At 38.7% G+C, this 16,907-nt stretch overlaps 4 protein-coding genes and 1 pseudogene across 5 annotated transcripts; all 5 read right to left on the bottom strand.

Annotated features, from left to right (window-relative positions):
• LOC104704033 (F-box/kelch-repeat protein At5g51250-like) lies at positions 608 to 1,727 on the bottom strand. Its single transcript, XM_010420150.1, has 2 exons — positions 1,004 to 1,727; positions 608 to 936 (listed from the first exon to the last, which is right to left on the bottom strand). The coding sequence occupies exons 1-2, from the start codon at positions 1,725 to 1,727 to the stop codon at positions 608 to 610; spliced, it is 1,053 nt and encodes a 350-aa protein (XP_010418452.1).
• Positions 1,998 to 4,976, bottom strand: LOC104755692. 2 transcript variants are annotated; one of them, XM_010478170.2, is made up of 8 exons: positions 4,650 to 4,976; positions 3,870 to 4,400; positions 3,504 to 3,648; positions 3,101 to 3,389; positions 2,949 to 3,021; positions 2,777 to 2,867; positions 2,599 to 2,678; positions 1,998 to 2,516 (listed from the first exon to the last, which is right to left on the bottom strand). In XM_010478170.2, the coding sequence occupies exons 1-8, from the start codon at positions 4,731 to 4,733 to the stop codon at positions 2,319 to 2,321; spliced, it is 1,491 nt and encodes a 496-aa protein (XP_010476472.1). In that variant the 5' UTR covers positions 4,734 to 4,976; the 3' UTR covers positions 1,998 to 2,318. The 2 variants fall into 2 exon arrangements, with proteins under 2 accessions (XP_010476472.1, XP_010476546.1); XM_010478244.2 differs by having other exon boundaries at positions 2,236 to 2,516; positions 3,504 to 3,645; positions 4,650 to 4,975.
• LOC104755849 (probable E3 ubiquitin-protein ligase LOG2) lies at positions 6,343 to 8,356 on the bottom strand. Its single transcript, XM_010478355.2, has 3 exons — positions 7,483 to 8,356; positions 6,727 to 7,234; positions 6,343 to 6,629 (listed from the first exon to the last, which is right to left on the bottom strand). Exons 1-3 carry the CDS (start codon positions 7,959 to 7,961, stop codon positions 6,459 to 6,461), a joined length of 1,158 nt encoding a protein of 385 aa, XP_010476657.1. The 5' UTR covers positions 7,962 to 8,356; the 3' UTR covers positions 6,343 to 6,458.
• Positions 10,668 to 13,429, bottom strand: LOC104755944 (serine/threonine-protein kinase-like protein CCR1). Its single transcript, XM_010478465.2, has one exon. The coding sequence runs from the start codon at positions 13,108 to 13,110 to the stop codon at positions 10,792 to 10,794; it is 2,319 nt and encodes a 772-aa protein (XP_010476767.1). The 5' UTR covers positions 13,111 to 13,429; the 3' UTR covers positions 10,668 to 10,791.
• LOC104756036 lies at positions 14,060 to 16,013 on the bottom strand (annotated as a pseudogene).

Here is a 16,907-nt window from a genome sequence, read left to right on the forward strand (position 1 = left end):
ATAAGCAGTTAATCAGAAATCTAAAATACAATAAATATATTGGGAACAATATCAGTCAATGATAAGATTGGATCTTCAAAAGCAAGAAACAACATCCTCATAATTCATAAAAAATAAACACAACAATTGTACACATCTAAACGAAATGATATAAACATATAGTGTATTAATACAAGTGACTGCGAAGCCCATTAAAACGAAATAATACAAAAGAAAAAAAGAAATAGACCAAAAAACAAGAAAGTGCCAACTACACCACAACCCACGCGTTGCGTGGGGAAGTACCTAGTATACACAAAAGAAATCCCAAGCAAGTCTGATCGTTGCCTATCTTCTGCTTCATTTATCCAAGAGTAAGAAAACTCTATTTGCTTCAAACCTCAAATATGATTCCTATTCATTCCAATGCTCTCTTTAAACAAGGTACAACAATTGAAAGTGAGCTTAATAAACTACGGAACCAAAAAAAATCCGGATCAAAGCCCGTACTTATCCTAAAACACCATAGAATAAACACCACACAACAGCAAAAGAAAGGCAAGCATTCCAAATAAGCAATGCTATTACCAGAAAAACATATGTTCAAGCCTTGTGACTCATTCATTCATCAGACAGTAGCACCAATAACTTTTACGAAAGTAAATGGGCCAAAGACTGTAAACACACGATCAACCCACTCAACTTTCCCAAAAATTTCACAACTATTGAGCCTTTCAAGCGCAATCACCGCACAACAAATGATCGTGGGATAGCCTGAACTACAAGGAACCTCAACGCCCCACATAACCGCCATCTTTCCACCATAATCTGCCAATCTAACCTGATCATCAGGACTGAACCTGGATAGTCCTACCAAACCCTTCAAATCTCTCCACTGTCTTACCCGAGAGTCATACCATCTAAGCCCTCCGTCAGCAGCACAGTACAAAACATTATCTATCTCGCAATAAGAATCTGAATTGCATATGTTTAGATATCGGTACGAGTCCAGGGTCCCATCTACCCTCCTTGGGATCGTAAGCAACCACTTTTTCGTAAGTCACCACGTTGAACTTTCCGTCAATACATGCGGTATTGTCGAAATGACTGCTCTTTATCAAAGGGATGACCGTAGAATCCCAAACTTGTGTCTTTATGTCCAACACCTGAAACGAGTTCTTCCGTTTCCTGCCATCTGGGGATTTTCCTACTACATATATCTTTCCATCAAGGACGCCAGCAGCAACTGTGAATAGCTCCACAGGCAAGCTTGGAGCCTCGCGCCAAGTGTGAGTCCGGCAATCTAGAACGGAGACGCAAGAGGAGGAGGAGGAGGAGGACGCTTTGAGCCTGGCTTGGGGTACGCCAATGTTATAAATATCAGAACCAACGGCCACGAGACTCGAAAATCGTACATCAGGGGAATGGTTCATTGGGACTGTAGCTGAAACATGACCATCTGATCTCCTCTCCTTACTACTGGTTAGGGTTCGATCAGGTTTCCGGCAGAGGGTGAACCACGTAGGGGTCTTATAAGGTTTCATTTTAAAGCAAACATAGAGACAACTTTCGGTGTGGCCCAAGAATGACCTAACCTTGTAGCTCTGGTGAAGCCAGGAGAGAGTCGGATAGTACAATACTGAGACGCGTGCTACGATGATCAATACCAAATCATCGGGAAGCCACTGACTTGGGTTCGAAGATTGCGCCGTCGATGACAGCTGCTTCTTCCTCATCCTAGTCTTCATCTTTCAACGAGGAAGAACTCAACCCTCTCCAGATTTCTTCTTTTACTTGGAGAACAAAAAACACAAATTTAGGGAATAATTTAGGGATTGGCGGATATTTGTGTTCCGGCGGCAATGTTTTAGTCGTTTTATGGTCAAATATTGTTGTGCTTTATGGGCCTTTATGAACTCTGGTTTAGGAAACAAACAATCTTGACACTGAAGATATCTCGTCGTAGGTCTCAGAACTATAACCACAGAAGATGAACCCGAGTGAGCAGAGAAGATGACTGCTCTCTTTCTCTTTCACCTTTTATATATAAAAAAAATATTGTAATATACATAAAGATACAAAACTTTCTTTCTCCTTTTTTTTCTTTCATAACACAACAGAAGATGATATACACTCAACACAAAAGAAAACCCCAAAACAGAGCCTTAATCTCGTCAACCATCACTACTTAATTCACATTGACCAATCTGTTCTCACATCTCTCTAAATAGATCTATCTCCCATTCAGATGTCCCCGAAAACTTGATCCGAAATGGTTTGATTTCGATACCATACTTCTCTACTGGTGAACACATAATTAGTATACAGGACCTCTGCCTTCAGTTTCTTGATCCAGACATGCTCTCATCTCTTGTCTGAACTGGTGGTTGATCTACCTGACTACTGCTTGGAATTTCAGCTGTCCTATGGCTTCTCCTCCATTTCCAAAACTCTACTAGACCTGTAGTTGCGCTCATGGTGAGTCCAAACCCAACCAATGTGGCTAAGAGAATGGCCACAACCGGCTGCATGCGAACCTGCACAAGTATCACCGACATAGATTGAGCGTTAGAACACCAAAGAGAGTATCTTGTTCTGTTCTGACAGATAAAGACTCACCAACGTAAAGAAAATGTGGGAGAACAAAACAACAAGACCAAACTGAGTTGTGGCGTAAATCCAGACATATCTCTTCTTCACTGCACATTGATCACCAACATAATCAATTAAACTGATAGCTTGAGTACTGAAAAGAACTGTTCAGAAGTAAAACTTCTGATGGAGAAGCATTTCTTACCCATTGTTGTCGAAGTCATCGAGGCGAGAAGACCAAGAACGCAGGAGAATGGTAAAGATATTGCAATTGCACCGGATTTCATTTTTGTAAGCTGTACATGATATTAGGACAAGACGGTGTTAGAAAATCTTTATACTAAGAAGTATAAGAATCAGAATTCACTAAATCTTACCAGAAGCTGCTCTAGGAAACAGAAGTATGCAAGCATGCTTACAATGACAAGAATTGGAACATCCTGCCATACACTGAGAGGACGAGAAGTGGTCAATAATATACATAACATCTGAATTTTTTTCAAGAGGTATGGTTTTGAATTTGACTTGCCTGTAGTGTGAAGCCTCGGTATCTGCAGCTCCACGATTACCCTGAGAATTCTGCTGCATGCGAAGAAGGGTGACAGGGAGATTCTGAACCTCTTGCTTGCACACATCACATGTTCTGTTTCCTTTAATGGTGAACCATTTGATTGTACATTCTTTGTGGGCAAGAGCTAGTTCGCCTCTACACATACATTCCATCTTGAAGGCTTCTGAATCTTCACCCAATTCGACCAGGCAGATTCGACACACAGCTTCTTCTTCAGGAACATCTTCAGCGCCATCGACATTTGCGTCTGAAATATTTCACTAATATAAGGCACTGGGTTTGTTACACGGATAGAACCAAGATATCAAACTTTCATGTCTGTAAGATTTAAACATCAAATGAGAAAAAAACAATTTCTAACCATTAAGATTAATAGTATTTCTGGTTGGCGTCATGTTCGGAGTTAGAATCACCCGGAAAACACCTAATTGCCTGAGACTTCCATCTTTATTGAATGCAGGGACAGAGCGTGAACGGTGAATAGGCAGTGGAGGCCCTTTTTTCTGTTGAGAGAACAGTTTTAAGTCAAACCAAAAATGAAGTAAAGCAGAAGATAGCCTGGTTAGATAAACGTCTATTACAAGCAAAATGTATCCCTTAAATATACTCTAGTGAGACCAAGGTGTAGTACGAGACAAGTAAATGTCCCTTGCCAATGAGATAACAGCAAAAATCACAATGGAATCCACATGGGAACTTAAATGAATTGATCCATCAACTTACTCACCGTGGAAGTAACTGGATCAACAACATATCTACCGTGCATGGACTCAGGATTTGAGTGAGCTATAGGGGTTACAGGCAAGGACTCAGTTTTCTTCAATCTTGGAGTTAAAATATTAGTGAGGGTCCACGTGTACCTGTCTCTGCCATGTCCTGAAGAAGGGGAGGACACAAATGAAAAATCTGCAGCTTTCTCGATATCGACGTTATTGTTATTGCTGTTCCGACTCTTGAAGCTTAACTTGGGGATTAGATTCTTCAGGCTAGTAGGCTTGTTTCTTGGAGAGGAAGAAGAAGGACTCAGGGATGCACCACGTTCCCCGATTCTAGGACTAGACATTGGAGAGAAGTTGACTCTTTTGGCAACAGGACTTGATGTCAACGATGCATTTCGTCTCAATAGATCATCTCTTGTATCTTCATGTGTTGTTGTTGATGGTAAATCTAGCACAAGGCCTCGCCTCCATAGGTCTCGGCCTGGTGATAGCTCTTCTTCTTCTTCTTCTTCTTCTGCTATCTCAGCAGAAACTTCATCCTGCAAAGACCAAGAAACGATCATTTCAAAATCCAATATCATTTTCTTCAGATTCCATAAAAAACAAAGGTTCGATCTTTCCATAAAAAAGACTCGACTTTAAACGATCAACAGAAGAAGAAACGCTCAACTAAACCCTAAACCCTAAAATCAAGGGAGATTGATGAGATTCTGAGGGTAAACAACCAATCAAATAAAAAGCCACCAGCAAATTAAACCTTTAGATTGGAATGAAATGAAAAGATTTACCCTTTGCAGAGGAGAATGAGTATCATCATGAGACCCATCATGTTTTGCTTCTTGGCGAGCTTTATCATCTCTACCATCCATCATCGAACTGGAAACGAAAACCCAGAAGAAAGCAGAGAGAAGAATCTCTAACGAAAGAAACAAGAATTAAAGAAAGCTTTTGATTTTTTTTTTTTTTTTTTATTATTACAGGAGAAAATTGTAGCAAAGAAAACATCAATCCGGAACCCTTTTGGAGGTAAAAGACAAGTCGTCCTCTTTCTGGGTTCCTGAAATTGTGAGATATGTGATTTGATCATTTACATAAGAAGAAGATTCAATTTCATTTTCTAAGGTATATATCACACTGTCCATCTCTCAGCTTTAAAAAGGTTAAATTTGGTTCGCCTAATTTATTTCTTTGTCCTTATTGCCACATATTTAAATAGTTTATATATTTCCATTATTTAAATAGTTTATATTTAAGATTTGATATTTAGGAAGTCAAAAACAAAAAACGAAGCTCATATTGGCAAGTTTGTAATTGTTTTGTCTACGGTGAGCATTTTTCACAGACTACTTCCAACAGTCAACACTTTAATTTGGTGGGTCATTTTTAGAAATTACAGTGTGCATTATTTTTTAGTTATTTAATAGTACATGATTTACCCGTATATCATTAGTATAATTTTTTTAATTAATAATATACTAATGATATTTATGAAAATTCTTTATTTAGTTTTCCATATTCACTTTTGGTTATGGGAGTAGCACAATTTTTTTTTTCCTTTAAAAGTAGTATCTACTGAGTTTAGAGCACACGGTCTTTTCATACATTGATGCGATTATGATAACTTAGGTTTATTTAATTTTACATTATGTCAAGTTGTCAACTATGAATTGCCAAAAAAACAACATTTTGAATTGTTAACGGAAATATCAAATATGTAAGGGCCTGTTTACGAAACCTCGTTAGGGCCCAATAGTAGAGGCGTAAGAGAAAAAAAAGGGACAATATAGGCCCATTTGAGCCGAAAACGCGAGACTATATAAATAAGTCCCCCTTTTTGAAATCAGAGACGATAATTAACAAGAGTTTGAGTGGACAATAAAGGCCCATTTAAGCCCAAAACGCGAGACTATGAAGTGAACAGTTTCTGAGCAAACATGCATTATAAACAATTTAATGGGGAACTACCGAACAATATGCTAGAAGCATTTCTTACCCATCGTGAGGTAAAGAAATTGCAGTGGTGACAACAATGCTACATCTAAATGCATCACTGTATCTGGAAGTGCTTGGTTTGAAGAAACTGCAAAATACGCAGACTTTGTGGTTCTGAAAATGAACACACAAGCAAGGTAAAGATGGAAGTTCCTCTCGGGTTTACTCGAACCAGGAGCCATCATATGTTATGTGGCCGAGCTTTTCCTCCATTGCTCCAACGAGCCTGCATGAACATACTCCAAAGTCTAAAAAGCAGACTAAAACTCAGCATTTTGGAATTCAGTAGTCTCAGTCTTTGTCTATCGTGTCATCATAATGCCGATCTTGTGTCTTTCCATGTTTTAGTATCTGTCCTGTTGCCACTATAATGATTCAAATGTCCTGCCGTTGTTCATCTGCCGCTGCAGCTTCTGGCTGAGCAACTAGCTAAATAAGAAACAACCTGTTCGTTGCAGTATCTAATGAAGAATACTGAAGGATTGCGACTGTGATCCAAATGATTTCGAAATTTTCTATATTATGAATTGAAAATCACACATTTTGTTGTTAACACACAAGGATCAAACATGCATATACTAATATATCGATGGCAGTTGCTCCGTTCAATCCATACCCTCCCGTGCTTGTTCAGTTGTTTCTCCCTGTCCGGTATTGTTCCCGCCTCCGCTGTTACCGTGAACTTTTATCTCCAAAAGCCTTTCAACAGGTTGCCTGCAAATCGGGCATCGATTTGTCTGAAACCTCAAAACCTTAGCGCATCCGCTACACATACACTGCACCACAAAAACCAAACATTTTTTCACATCGACAAGTCCACTAAACAGTAAGGAATCATCAGCATTCACAAATTAAAGATGAATGTACACTTACCATATGTCGGCATGGTAAAACAGTAGTGTCTCGTGGTTCAGACAAACAAATAACACATTCTTTGCCCGGGTCATCATTAGCATCATCAGCTGAATCACCATCGCCTTCAACCGTATTCCCAATCCCATAAATCTCCTGCAACTCATATCTCATTTCATCAACCCATAGTATCTGCTTCACAACTCTAAGCTTGATCTCTCCTTTATCTTTCTCAAAAACCGCTTGAGTAATCTGCGCATTCTTCTTCGATTTCAACCTCTCTTCTTCATTCTCACCAGAGGCAGCTGCTTCTGCCTTAACCGCCAATGGATAGATACCTGAGTCTGCTGCCTTGTTGAACAGCTCATCATCCTCAAAGGCCGAGAAGTCTATACCCGAACCAGATGATTGTTTAAACTTCTGACCAAGTCCTTTCTCGAAATCTAGGGTGACTGGTGGCAAAATATCTTCCTTTGACGCTGTGAGATTGCAACCTACCGACTCTTTAGCAAAGAAAATGACACTAATCCTGTTTTTTTCCCACAAGTCCAACATAACATAAGCTTAGTCAATTACACGTAAAGATTTGATTTTAAAAAAAAATTCATCTACTAAGCAAAATCAAAGAAGTCAAATTGCAACAAGAAGACCATAATAAACTTCAGATATGGTCACGAGGAAGAAGACAGTCTCACGTGTTATCTGCTCTCTGCTCTGTTTTGTAATTTTTTTCAAATCGATCACGAAATCAACGAAAGGGAAGAAAGTGAAATCTACCTTCCGGAGACGGTAGCATCAAACGTGAAGGAGACGAGAAACCGACCGGGATGATCAGAATCAGGTTCAAGCCTAAGAGTCTCCTTCTTAATATTAACGTCGTTACGGATCGTGATGGCCTTCTGGTGTTCAACGTAAGGAGTAGGCTGAGCCATCATCATGTGAGCACCAGCAGCATAAGGGTATCTCCCCATTGGAGCCCAAGAAGAGTGGTGGTGGTAAGGATGCGGTGTATGATGATGAAGGTGGTGGTGATCGTACGGAGGAGGAAGAGGCGGCCCCGACGGATGATGGTAGTAAGGAGCAGGGTACTGGTAAACCGGATTAGAATTAGGGTTTGGATAAGGTGTAGCGGCGGCGAATATCGCTTGGATTTCTGTAGCTGGAGGTGGTGGTGGAGGAAGAGGAGGAGGAGGAGGAGCAGCGGCTGTATGGTTTCGCCGCCGACGGCGTCCTCCGCTGCTGCTGTTGTTTCCCATTGAGTCTTGGCGTTAAACCCAAATCAAAAAAAAAAAAAAAGACAAGATTTTTAGATGACCCAAATGATCAAATCTCAGAAATTTTCTAAATTTGCGGATGGATCGGTAGATCCGGGAGATTGTTGTTGCTATTGAGTGAAATGTAAGGAATTAATAAAAAGCAAAAGCAGAACAAAGATTGATTTTTTTGATATGGAATTAAGAAAGAAAGAATATATAAAAAAAAAAAAAAAAAAAANAAAAAAAAAAAAAAAAGAGAGATAAGAGAGAATAATTTAGGGAGATGAAAGTGGGTAATGATGATGATGATGGGGTCGGGGTTGGCCAAGAAGCTCCACTCACGAACATTAAAAACACCACCCCCTTCCCCTTCGATGGTGTTTATGTTTACACAAAGTTTTTTTTTTTTTCTTTCTCGAGACTTTTTTTTTCTTCTTGTTATTAATTGTTTGTTAATAGGAGTTAAAGGTTTTACGAAAAAAAATAATAATTTCAACAAAAGAGTTAAGGTGTTATCTGACGACAACCAAAAAAATAGCTTTTCTTAATTAGAAGACGTTACCGTTAATTATTAAGATGTTTTTTTCTAGGTTGCATTACGTATATACTAGGATTAATTTGTTCAATGCTTTGAAAATGATTATATTTATATATAGAAACAATTTCCTTAAATTATTGGTTCTAGTAAATTTGTCTCTTTTTATTTCCTTTCTAGATTAGTATTCTAGGAGTTGAGAACTTGTGGATCAATAGTTGCATGATTTAAGATTCGAAGTCACTTGCGCTGTCCGAAGTCTAAAATGTGTAGTGGACATTGTCTACTTCCCCCCCCCCCCCCCCCCCCCNCTAAATTTATACTTTGCTTAATTATTTTTAGTTTAATATTCTTAACAAAGTAGGCTATATTTACATTTTAATTTTTTTAAACCTATAATAAGTTAATAACCCTACTTTTTGCCAACATAATATTCTTATATTATATGGTCCGAAAGGTGAACTGATCTTTTTGGAATTCCATATCAACTCTTGTTTTGTCGTTTTTTGAATAATTGTGTATATAAGTTTAATGGTCCCTAAGTTTAATCCACAAAAAAAAAAAATGGTGTATACTATAATCTCTTAAAAAATAGTGTTTTCTTCAAAAGCATAAACCCTGTTGACCAACCAAAAAAAGAGAGGCATAAATGTGACTCTATATTCATACTAAGCCCTAAAAGAGTTTCTATAATTTCCATAGCCATTAGCTAAAATTAGTATGAATATAGAGTCACATTTAGCTAAACACCTCATAAGAAAACAAAGAATACTAATAAAATAAACATTTCTTCGAAAGGAAGAGTAATAAGTGATCATCTCTAATCTCTATATATTTTTATATTCAGTTGCCGGATCGGATATAATTGTAACTATGGGATGTTTGATATATACGTGAAATTGCAGTTGATCGTGTGATCATTTACAGATATATATACCCATATCTCAATTAAAACAAATCAAACTGTTTTTAACAACAACAAAAAAAAGCAAGAGTTGTGAAAATAAATAAATTTATCATACGGAGGTATGATTAATGCGATTCGAAAATAAATAAAGAGATATATAGAATCACATACCTAACCACTCACACACTCTATCATTAAGCAAATTCCAAAAGATGGACATACATAATTAAGAATAATAAATATCATTATAAAAATGTTTAGTGGGAAACGGCAGACAGGAGAGGAGAGGCATCATTGCATCAAGTTGGATACGGAAAACTTGTCTTTTTAAACTAGTTGTGAATGTAAAATCAAGTTTAACTCATTTATAAATTATATAGACCTATGATCGTGACATATACATATATAAAAAGTAAATTTTTTCTATGAGGCTTCTCTGTTGATGATGCATATAGATATAATTGCATGTTTACTTATTCTCACGTCGTCGAACGTAATTAACATCTTCGCGGAACACGAATGTAATATACTGATAGTCATGTCAAAGGTAATCGAGGTCCTTTGTTAGACCTTTGCATTGTTTGTCTTCATTGTAACGTGTCACGTGCTATCCATGAATCCATGATCTGAAGCCAAATACTATTCATTAACTTCATTTTGTCGTTTCCTCTGAGCTGATGTTATACCCTAACAAGATTTGTATTTGAGTGGGGAATTAATATATGTGTTAGAGATCTGAACATATTTGTGTGGGTTGTATGTAATGAGGAAATGATATATCAATGAGGAATGTACATGTGTAAATGTAATAAAAGATCCCAAAAAGAGAGATGGTTTCCAATTTTGTAACTAAAGCTGTTTTATGACTAAAAAAAGCTCTAATTCAGTTTATCAAAGTATATCAGTAGGTTCAATCTTTGTTTTTTTTAGTAAGATTCTGATGTAGAGCAGTAAATTAATGTCATGTAAATTTGGAAGTCTGACAAATAATGTGCATGAACTAAGTAGGTAAATGTTTGTTGAAAATAGTGTATATAGTAGACAGAATGTGTGCATGAACTAATTAGCTAGCTAAATGTTTGGTAAAAAATGGTTAAATACAAACACTATATAAAAATAAAAAGAAGCTGTTCATAAATTAATTAATTTCTAAAAACAGCTAATTAACGATCTGACTACTACTGCATGGCTTCTTTGCTTTTAGAGATTCATATGCCAAATTTGAAAATTTTTTAGCTGAGAACGAACATTGTAATTAACTTAATCACAATTTAAATTAATAGTAGTACTGTATTACTTATCCACAAATCGCCGCCGTATCATTGTAAATTTGTAATGACTTTGTTATTCCCCGAAAAAAACAAGATAACAAAAAAAGATAGAGAAGATCAATAATGCATCTCTTGTGTGACCTGTTCCAACCAGTTTGCAAGTTCCGACATCGTTGGTCGTTGATTAGGATCATCCCGTACACACAACTCCGCCATGTCAGCAAGTTTCAACAACGGCTCAACGTTTCTCGGCAACGCAATATACTTATCCACAATCGCCGCCGCTTTGCCTTCTCTGATCACCGGAACCGTCCATTGGACAATTTCCGGCGGATCACAGTCCCTATCATAACGTTTCCTTCCGGTTAAAATCTCTAACAATACAGCCCCAAAGTCATAAACATCTCTTTTGATGTCCAAATTCTTCTCGTTCGACGATGTCACTAGCCCGAAATCCGCAACTCTCGCTACCCAATCTGAGTCCAAAAGTACATTCGAAGACTTCACATCGCCATGAACGATTCTCGTCTCAGCTTCATTGTGAAGATAGTCAAGACCTTTTGCGGTTTGCGTAGCTATTTTCATCCTTAAGCTCCAACTCAACGGCGAAAACCCGCCGTGTAGATGGTCGTGAAGCGTACCGTGAGGCATGTACTCGTAAACAAGAATCCTCTCTCCCATTTCAGTCGAGTAACCGAGGAGATTCACAATGTTGCAATGTCTAATGTTGCAGAGAATCTCTAATTCCGTCTCGAACTCTCTTGTGTTTGTGTGGATTATGGTTGATGCGTTTGCTCTCTTAACCGCTACTTGCCTCCCGTCAGCTAACACGGCTTTGTAGACAAACCCGTAGCTTCCTCTGCCTAACTCATTGAATTCTTTAAACCCGTTGGTGGCATCTTTAAGCTCAGAGAGTCTGAACACTTGAGCAAAAGGTGTTACCGATGGAGCAGGGGAGATATATTCAAGTGGCTCGGTGTCTAAATCAGGCTTTCCTATACAAGACTTGAATTGATTCGCACCGCCATCATCTTTATTAGGACTAGAGACAATCCGTGGCACGACGCAGCAACCGATTATGATGATCAACAGAGCAGACGCGCAAGATCCGATGATTAAGACAAGTCTCTGTAGTTGATGCCAATGGTTGTCTGGAAAATTGCTGTTATGAAGCTTACATATGTCCGAACAAGAACTGTTTTGACAGAGCGAACAAGGCGTACAGATCCGATCAGAGTTCTCGGTACATGAACTAGACAAGAAAAACCCATGAGAGCAATCAGAACCGCAAGGTGAACAGACCATTAACTCTTTTCTTACACACAAACTCGTTAGGTCAGGTTCGTTGAGGATACTTGCGTTAAAAGCAAAGTCCTTTTCGTTACACGGACCAGCTCGACACATCCCTGGACTGCACAGCTCTAAAGGAGGATCGTAAGCTAAGGTCGATGACCCGTTAACCATCCAGGAATCAAGAACAAGATCCTCTTCTCTGATACCACAAACAATGAAATCAGATGAAGCAATTGCTTTGAATCCAGAACCTTTTGGAATCAATGAAAAATTTGAGTTTCCCCAACACTCAACCTCATGAGTATCCTCACGGATTCCACAGAAATGGCGAGGACCTGCGGTTAACGCGACGAATCGAGAATCATCCGTTGGAGAGTTGACAAAAGACTCATCCTCTCCCCAACACTTCACCTCCCGGGATGAGTTAAGAATCGCACAGAGTGAGTTTTTCCCGGCGGCTAAGACTTGGAAGCTATCAGAAGATGTATTAAACCCTAGATTAGTAGAACTGGGACCAAAACAGAGCAACCCACCATCTCTGATTCCACCACAGCTAAACCCATCACCAGATACAATATTGTTGAAGACGAGATTACTAACAAAGTGATCATAGAAGTTTGGATTCTCTTTAGCGATTAAGCTGTTGTTATTCTTAGCTCTTGTGATCTCCCAACAGTCGACAGTCCCAGAATCGTGATCGGAGTAGTAAGCTCCTCTAACTGCACAGACATGGCTGTTTCCAGCAGCGATCTGGGAGTAAGCAGTTGTCCTGTAAGCTAGAGGAACGAGATCCATACCTGAAGAAGAAGAACCAAGTGAGCTGAAACAAAACGCCTGAGAAGTGTTGGATAGAATGCCGCAGAGAAACCCGTCTCCGCCTGAAAGAACCGCCATTGACGGAATGGTGTAACTTGCGGAAGCGGAGGAAGCAAGAGATGAGGAGGAGGAAGAAGAAGAAGATGGAGATGAATAGTTTTTTCCCCAGCAGATAACATCTTGACGACCACTAGCGTCAATGGTGCAGAAGAAAGCAGAGCCGCCGAACGACGCGGCAATTGGACCGGAGGATCCGAACCCGGATCCGGGTTTGGAGAAAAGTAGTGGAATGAGAGAGAGAAAGAGGAGAAAGAGATGGATTTCCATTGTAAGTGAAGTTCATGAACTGAAAGATGAAGATTGAGACAAGCTGCCATTTGACAGTGTGATGGCTGACGAACAGAGAGAACGTGGGTGGCGTCCTCATGGTGACCATCAAAACCAAACAAAACAAAAAGTATAAATATTTATTATTGGATTCGTTGGATCTCTCTCGTCTATAATATTTGTATGCTTATTACAGTGACGACCGACTAAATTTTATAACACAACACATTCATGCAGGTACAAAACTTATTCAAGTTTTACATGAATGTGTTACAATGAAATTCAGGTTAAAAAAAAAAAAATTGGACCTAATCTATCAGTAAAAAGAGAATATAGTTCATAATAACGAAATATATATACATATAAAACTTTGCCTAGAGGGGACAAGAAGAGAAGATCCAATGAACTTTGCCTTAAAGGGGACAAGAAGATCTAGTCCCATGTCAATTTCTTTTTTTCTTTTTCTTTGGAGCTTTAATATACAAAAGAGAAATCAATGAAAGAGAAAAAAAAAACTCTTTTGGAGCTCACCGTCATTGTCAACTTGTCGACATATATGCAAAATTGCAAATGCAATGGATAATATATTTTAGGTGACAAAATAGAAATAAAACAGGAGTCGGTAGTAATTTTCCATGCAATTGCAAACGACTGAAATTTTAAATTATTGAGCAAAAGATGTGTGGGGTATTATATTATAAGTTCGGTGTTTTTAGTGCATATGATTCCAAAAGTCCTGCCTCGGTGTTATAAACGCAATGTAGATCCTTTTTGCTATCTTTATAATGTTTTCTAGTCTATTTGAAGACTTACTTTAGTTTGATCGTTTTCGTCTTTGACCACCCTTTGAACATTTGCAAAATTCTTTAAAGTGTGTTTTCAATCAAGCCGACTTTAAGCTCAAAACTAATTTCATGGTAATTGAGATTTGGATTTTGTGGAACAGAGATATAAGAAAAGCAAGTGAATTTATTATTATTCAAAAGACTTTGAAGTTGAATGGTAAAAACCCATTTACAAGCTCATCAAAACGTAAAACATACCAAGAAAAGAAAAAAGACCAAAGCACTAGAATCTCAAAAGTCATCGACGCGCGCTAGTTCTTGTTTAGGAGCTTCCACCGGGGAAACTGAGAAGAAGGTGAAGTAATGACTCTTTCTGAATATTGTAATCAGCTAAAGTGCGACCATCTTCAAGTTGTTTGCAGGCAAATATCAGCCTTTGCAGGTCCGGTGGGATCCCTTCTCTGTCCTCAATCTTGGCCTTCACGTTATCGACCGTATCAGAGCTCTCGACATCAAGAGTAATGGTCTTTCTCGAAAAAATCTTGACAAAAATCTGCATACGACTACCACCTTTCAGAAAATACAACTGATTCAGAGTTGATTCGTTTTCAATGTTGTAATATGCTACTGTTCGACCACCCTTAAGCACTTTACCACCAAAGATAAGTCTCCGTTGGTCCAGAGGTATTCCTTCCTTGTCTTGGATCTTAGCTGCAACACTATCAATAGTGTCTGAGCTCTCAACTTCTAGGGTAATGGTTTTAGAGGCATGGGTTTTAACGAATATCTGTATAACACGGGGAATACGACGGATAACGTAAAGGGTTGACTCTTCCTGGATGCCGTAATCCGCAAGAGTCCGACGGCAATCATCGAGCGGTCTACCGAGATAAACCAGCCTCTGCTGGTGCGGGAGTAAATTTGCCTCATCTTGAATCTTCGCCTTGATATTGTCAATGGTATCTGATCTCTCAACTTCTACGGTAATGATTTTAAAGGGAAGGGTGTCACGGGTACTGGTTACATCGGGGAGGATCTTGACGAATATCTGCATACGACGGGGAAGACGAAGGACAAGGTAAAGTTTTGAGTTTCTCGGGATGCGGTAGCCGCAACAGTACGATCATCCTTGAGCTCTCTACCGAGAAATATCAGCCTCTGCTGGTCTGAGGGTAAATTTTCCTTGTCTTGAATCTTCGCCTTGACATTGCCAATGGTGTCTGAGGTATCAACTTCTAGGGTAATGGTTACACCTGCAAGGGTCTCGACGAATATCTGCGAACGACAGTGAAGACGATTGAGAAGGTAAAGTTTTGAATTTCCCTGGATGCCGTAATCCGCAAGAGTAAGGTCCTCCTGGAGCTCTTCCCGGTGAAAGATCAGCCTCTGCTGGTCTGGAGGGATCCCTTCTTTGTCTTGGATGTTGACAGGACGGAGAAGGAAAATTCTTGACTTTTTCTGGATGCCTGAATCCACAGTAGTACGGTCATTTTGGACCTCTTCCCGGTGAAAGACAAGCCTTTGCTGGTCTGGAGGGATCCCTTCTTTGTCTTGGATGTTGACATTGACGTTATGGATGGTGTCTGAGCTTTCGACCTCGAGGGTTGTGGTCTTTCCCGCAGGAGTCTTCACAAAGTTTTGCATACCACCTCTTCGAACCAAGTGGAGAGTTGACTCTTTCTGGATGTTGTAATCAGCCAAGGTACGACCATCCTCGAGCTGTGTACCGGCAAAGATAAGTCGTTGCTGGTCAGGAGGGATCCCTTCTTTATCTTGGATCTTTGCCCTGACGTTCTCGATCGTGTCGAAGCTTCCCACCTCAAGAGTTATGATCTTGTCTGTAAGAGTCTTAACAAAGATCTGCATACCACCTCTCAACCTCAAAACCAAGTGGAGAGTTGAGTTTTTTTGGATATTGTAATCAGCCAAAGTAGGACCATCCTCAAGCAGTCTACCGGAAAAAATCAGTCATTGCTGATCTAAAGAAATGCCTTCTTTTTCCTGGATCATTGCCTTGATATTAAGGATGGAGTCGGAGGTTTCAGCATCAAGTGTTATGGTCTTTTCTGTAAGAGTCTTTGCGTAGATTTGGATTAAATCGGCTTAAATCAGTTTTGAAAGAGAGAGTAGTTAGGGTTTAAATCGGTTTTGAATTAATGATTTTGTGATGCTTTTCATTTGTTTCTAGCTTGTTTTCGAGTCTTTACAGATTATCTAGGAATTTGGCAAGAGCAAAGTGTAGCAATTTGAATGATTTTGGAGCATTTTACCGAAGAAAAAGAATTTGGAGTCGGATCAGAGTTGGAGCATCGACCGACACCGAAGGAGCATCGGTCGACACCCATGTCTATCCGACGAGAGAAAGAAGAAATTGGAAGTTTTACAATTTTACCCAAAATTTTCCTAAATTGTAACACAAGTCCCTGACATGTTTTAGGACATATATATAGTGTTTTTGGGTAAGTTATTTTCTAACAGCTTTTTGAGAGAGATATTGAGAGCTTTTGGGAGAGAATGATCTGAATTCTTTGTAGAGAGAAGATTTCTAAACTCCCTCTTTTGCATGTTATTCAAAATGATTTGTTCTTGATTAATCATGTCTGAGTAGTTTGCTTGTTAGGTTTAAGATTTTTCATAGAGTTTTTATGATTTATTAGATCTGTGATTTTTATGGTTCTTAATCTTTTATGATCTTCATCCTTGATTGTTTATCACAATAGTTCTTGATTGATAATCTAGAATTATTATATTAGGAAAATTAATTGATATGAAAATATAATTGTTTTCTTGATTAAAACCATTGATGAACAAAATTATTTAATATTTTGATTTAATATTTTGCATTGTCTTCTTTTGTTTTTAATACAACTTAATATGTTTAGCCTAATTACAAAACTCTATAATTTATTGTGTTTGATCTTGAGTCTCTGTGGATTCGACCCCTAAATACTACATTGACCTCTGGTTTGAGAGATTAACTCTAGGGTTTAAATTTGAGCATATCATTGTCAT

Source organism: Camelina sativa, chromosome 1, assembly GCF_000633955.1.
Source record: "Camelina sativa cultivar DH55 chromosome 1, Cs, whole genome shotgun sequence".
Taxonomy (NCBI): domain Eukaryota; kingdom Viridiplantae; phylum Streptophyta; class Magnoliopsida; order Brassicales; family Brassicaceae; genus Camelina; species Camelina sativa.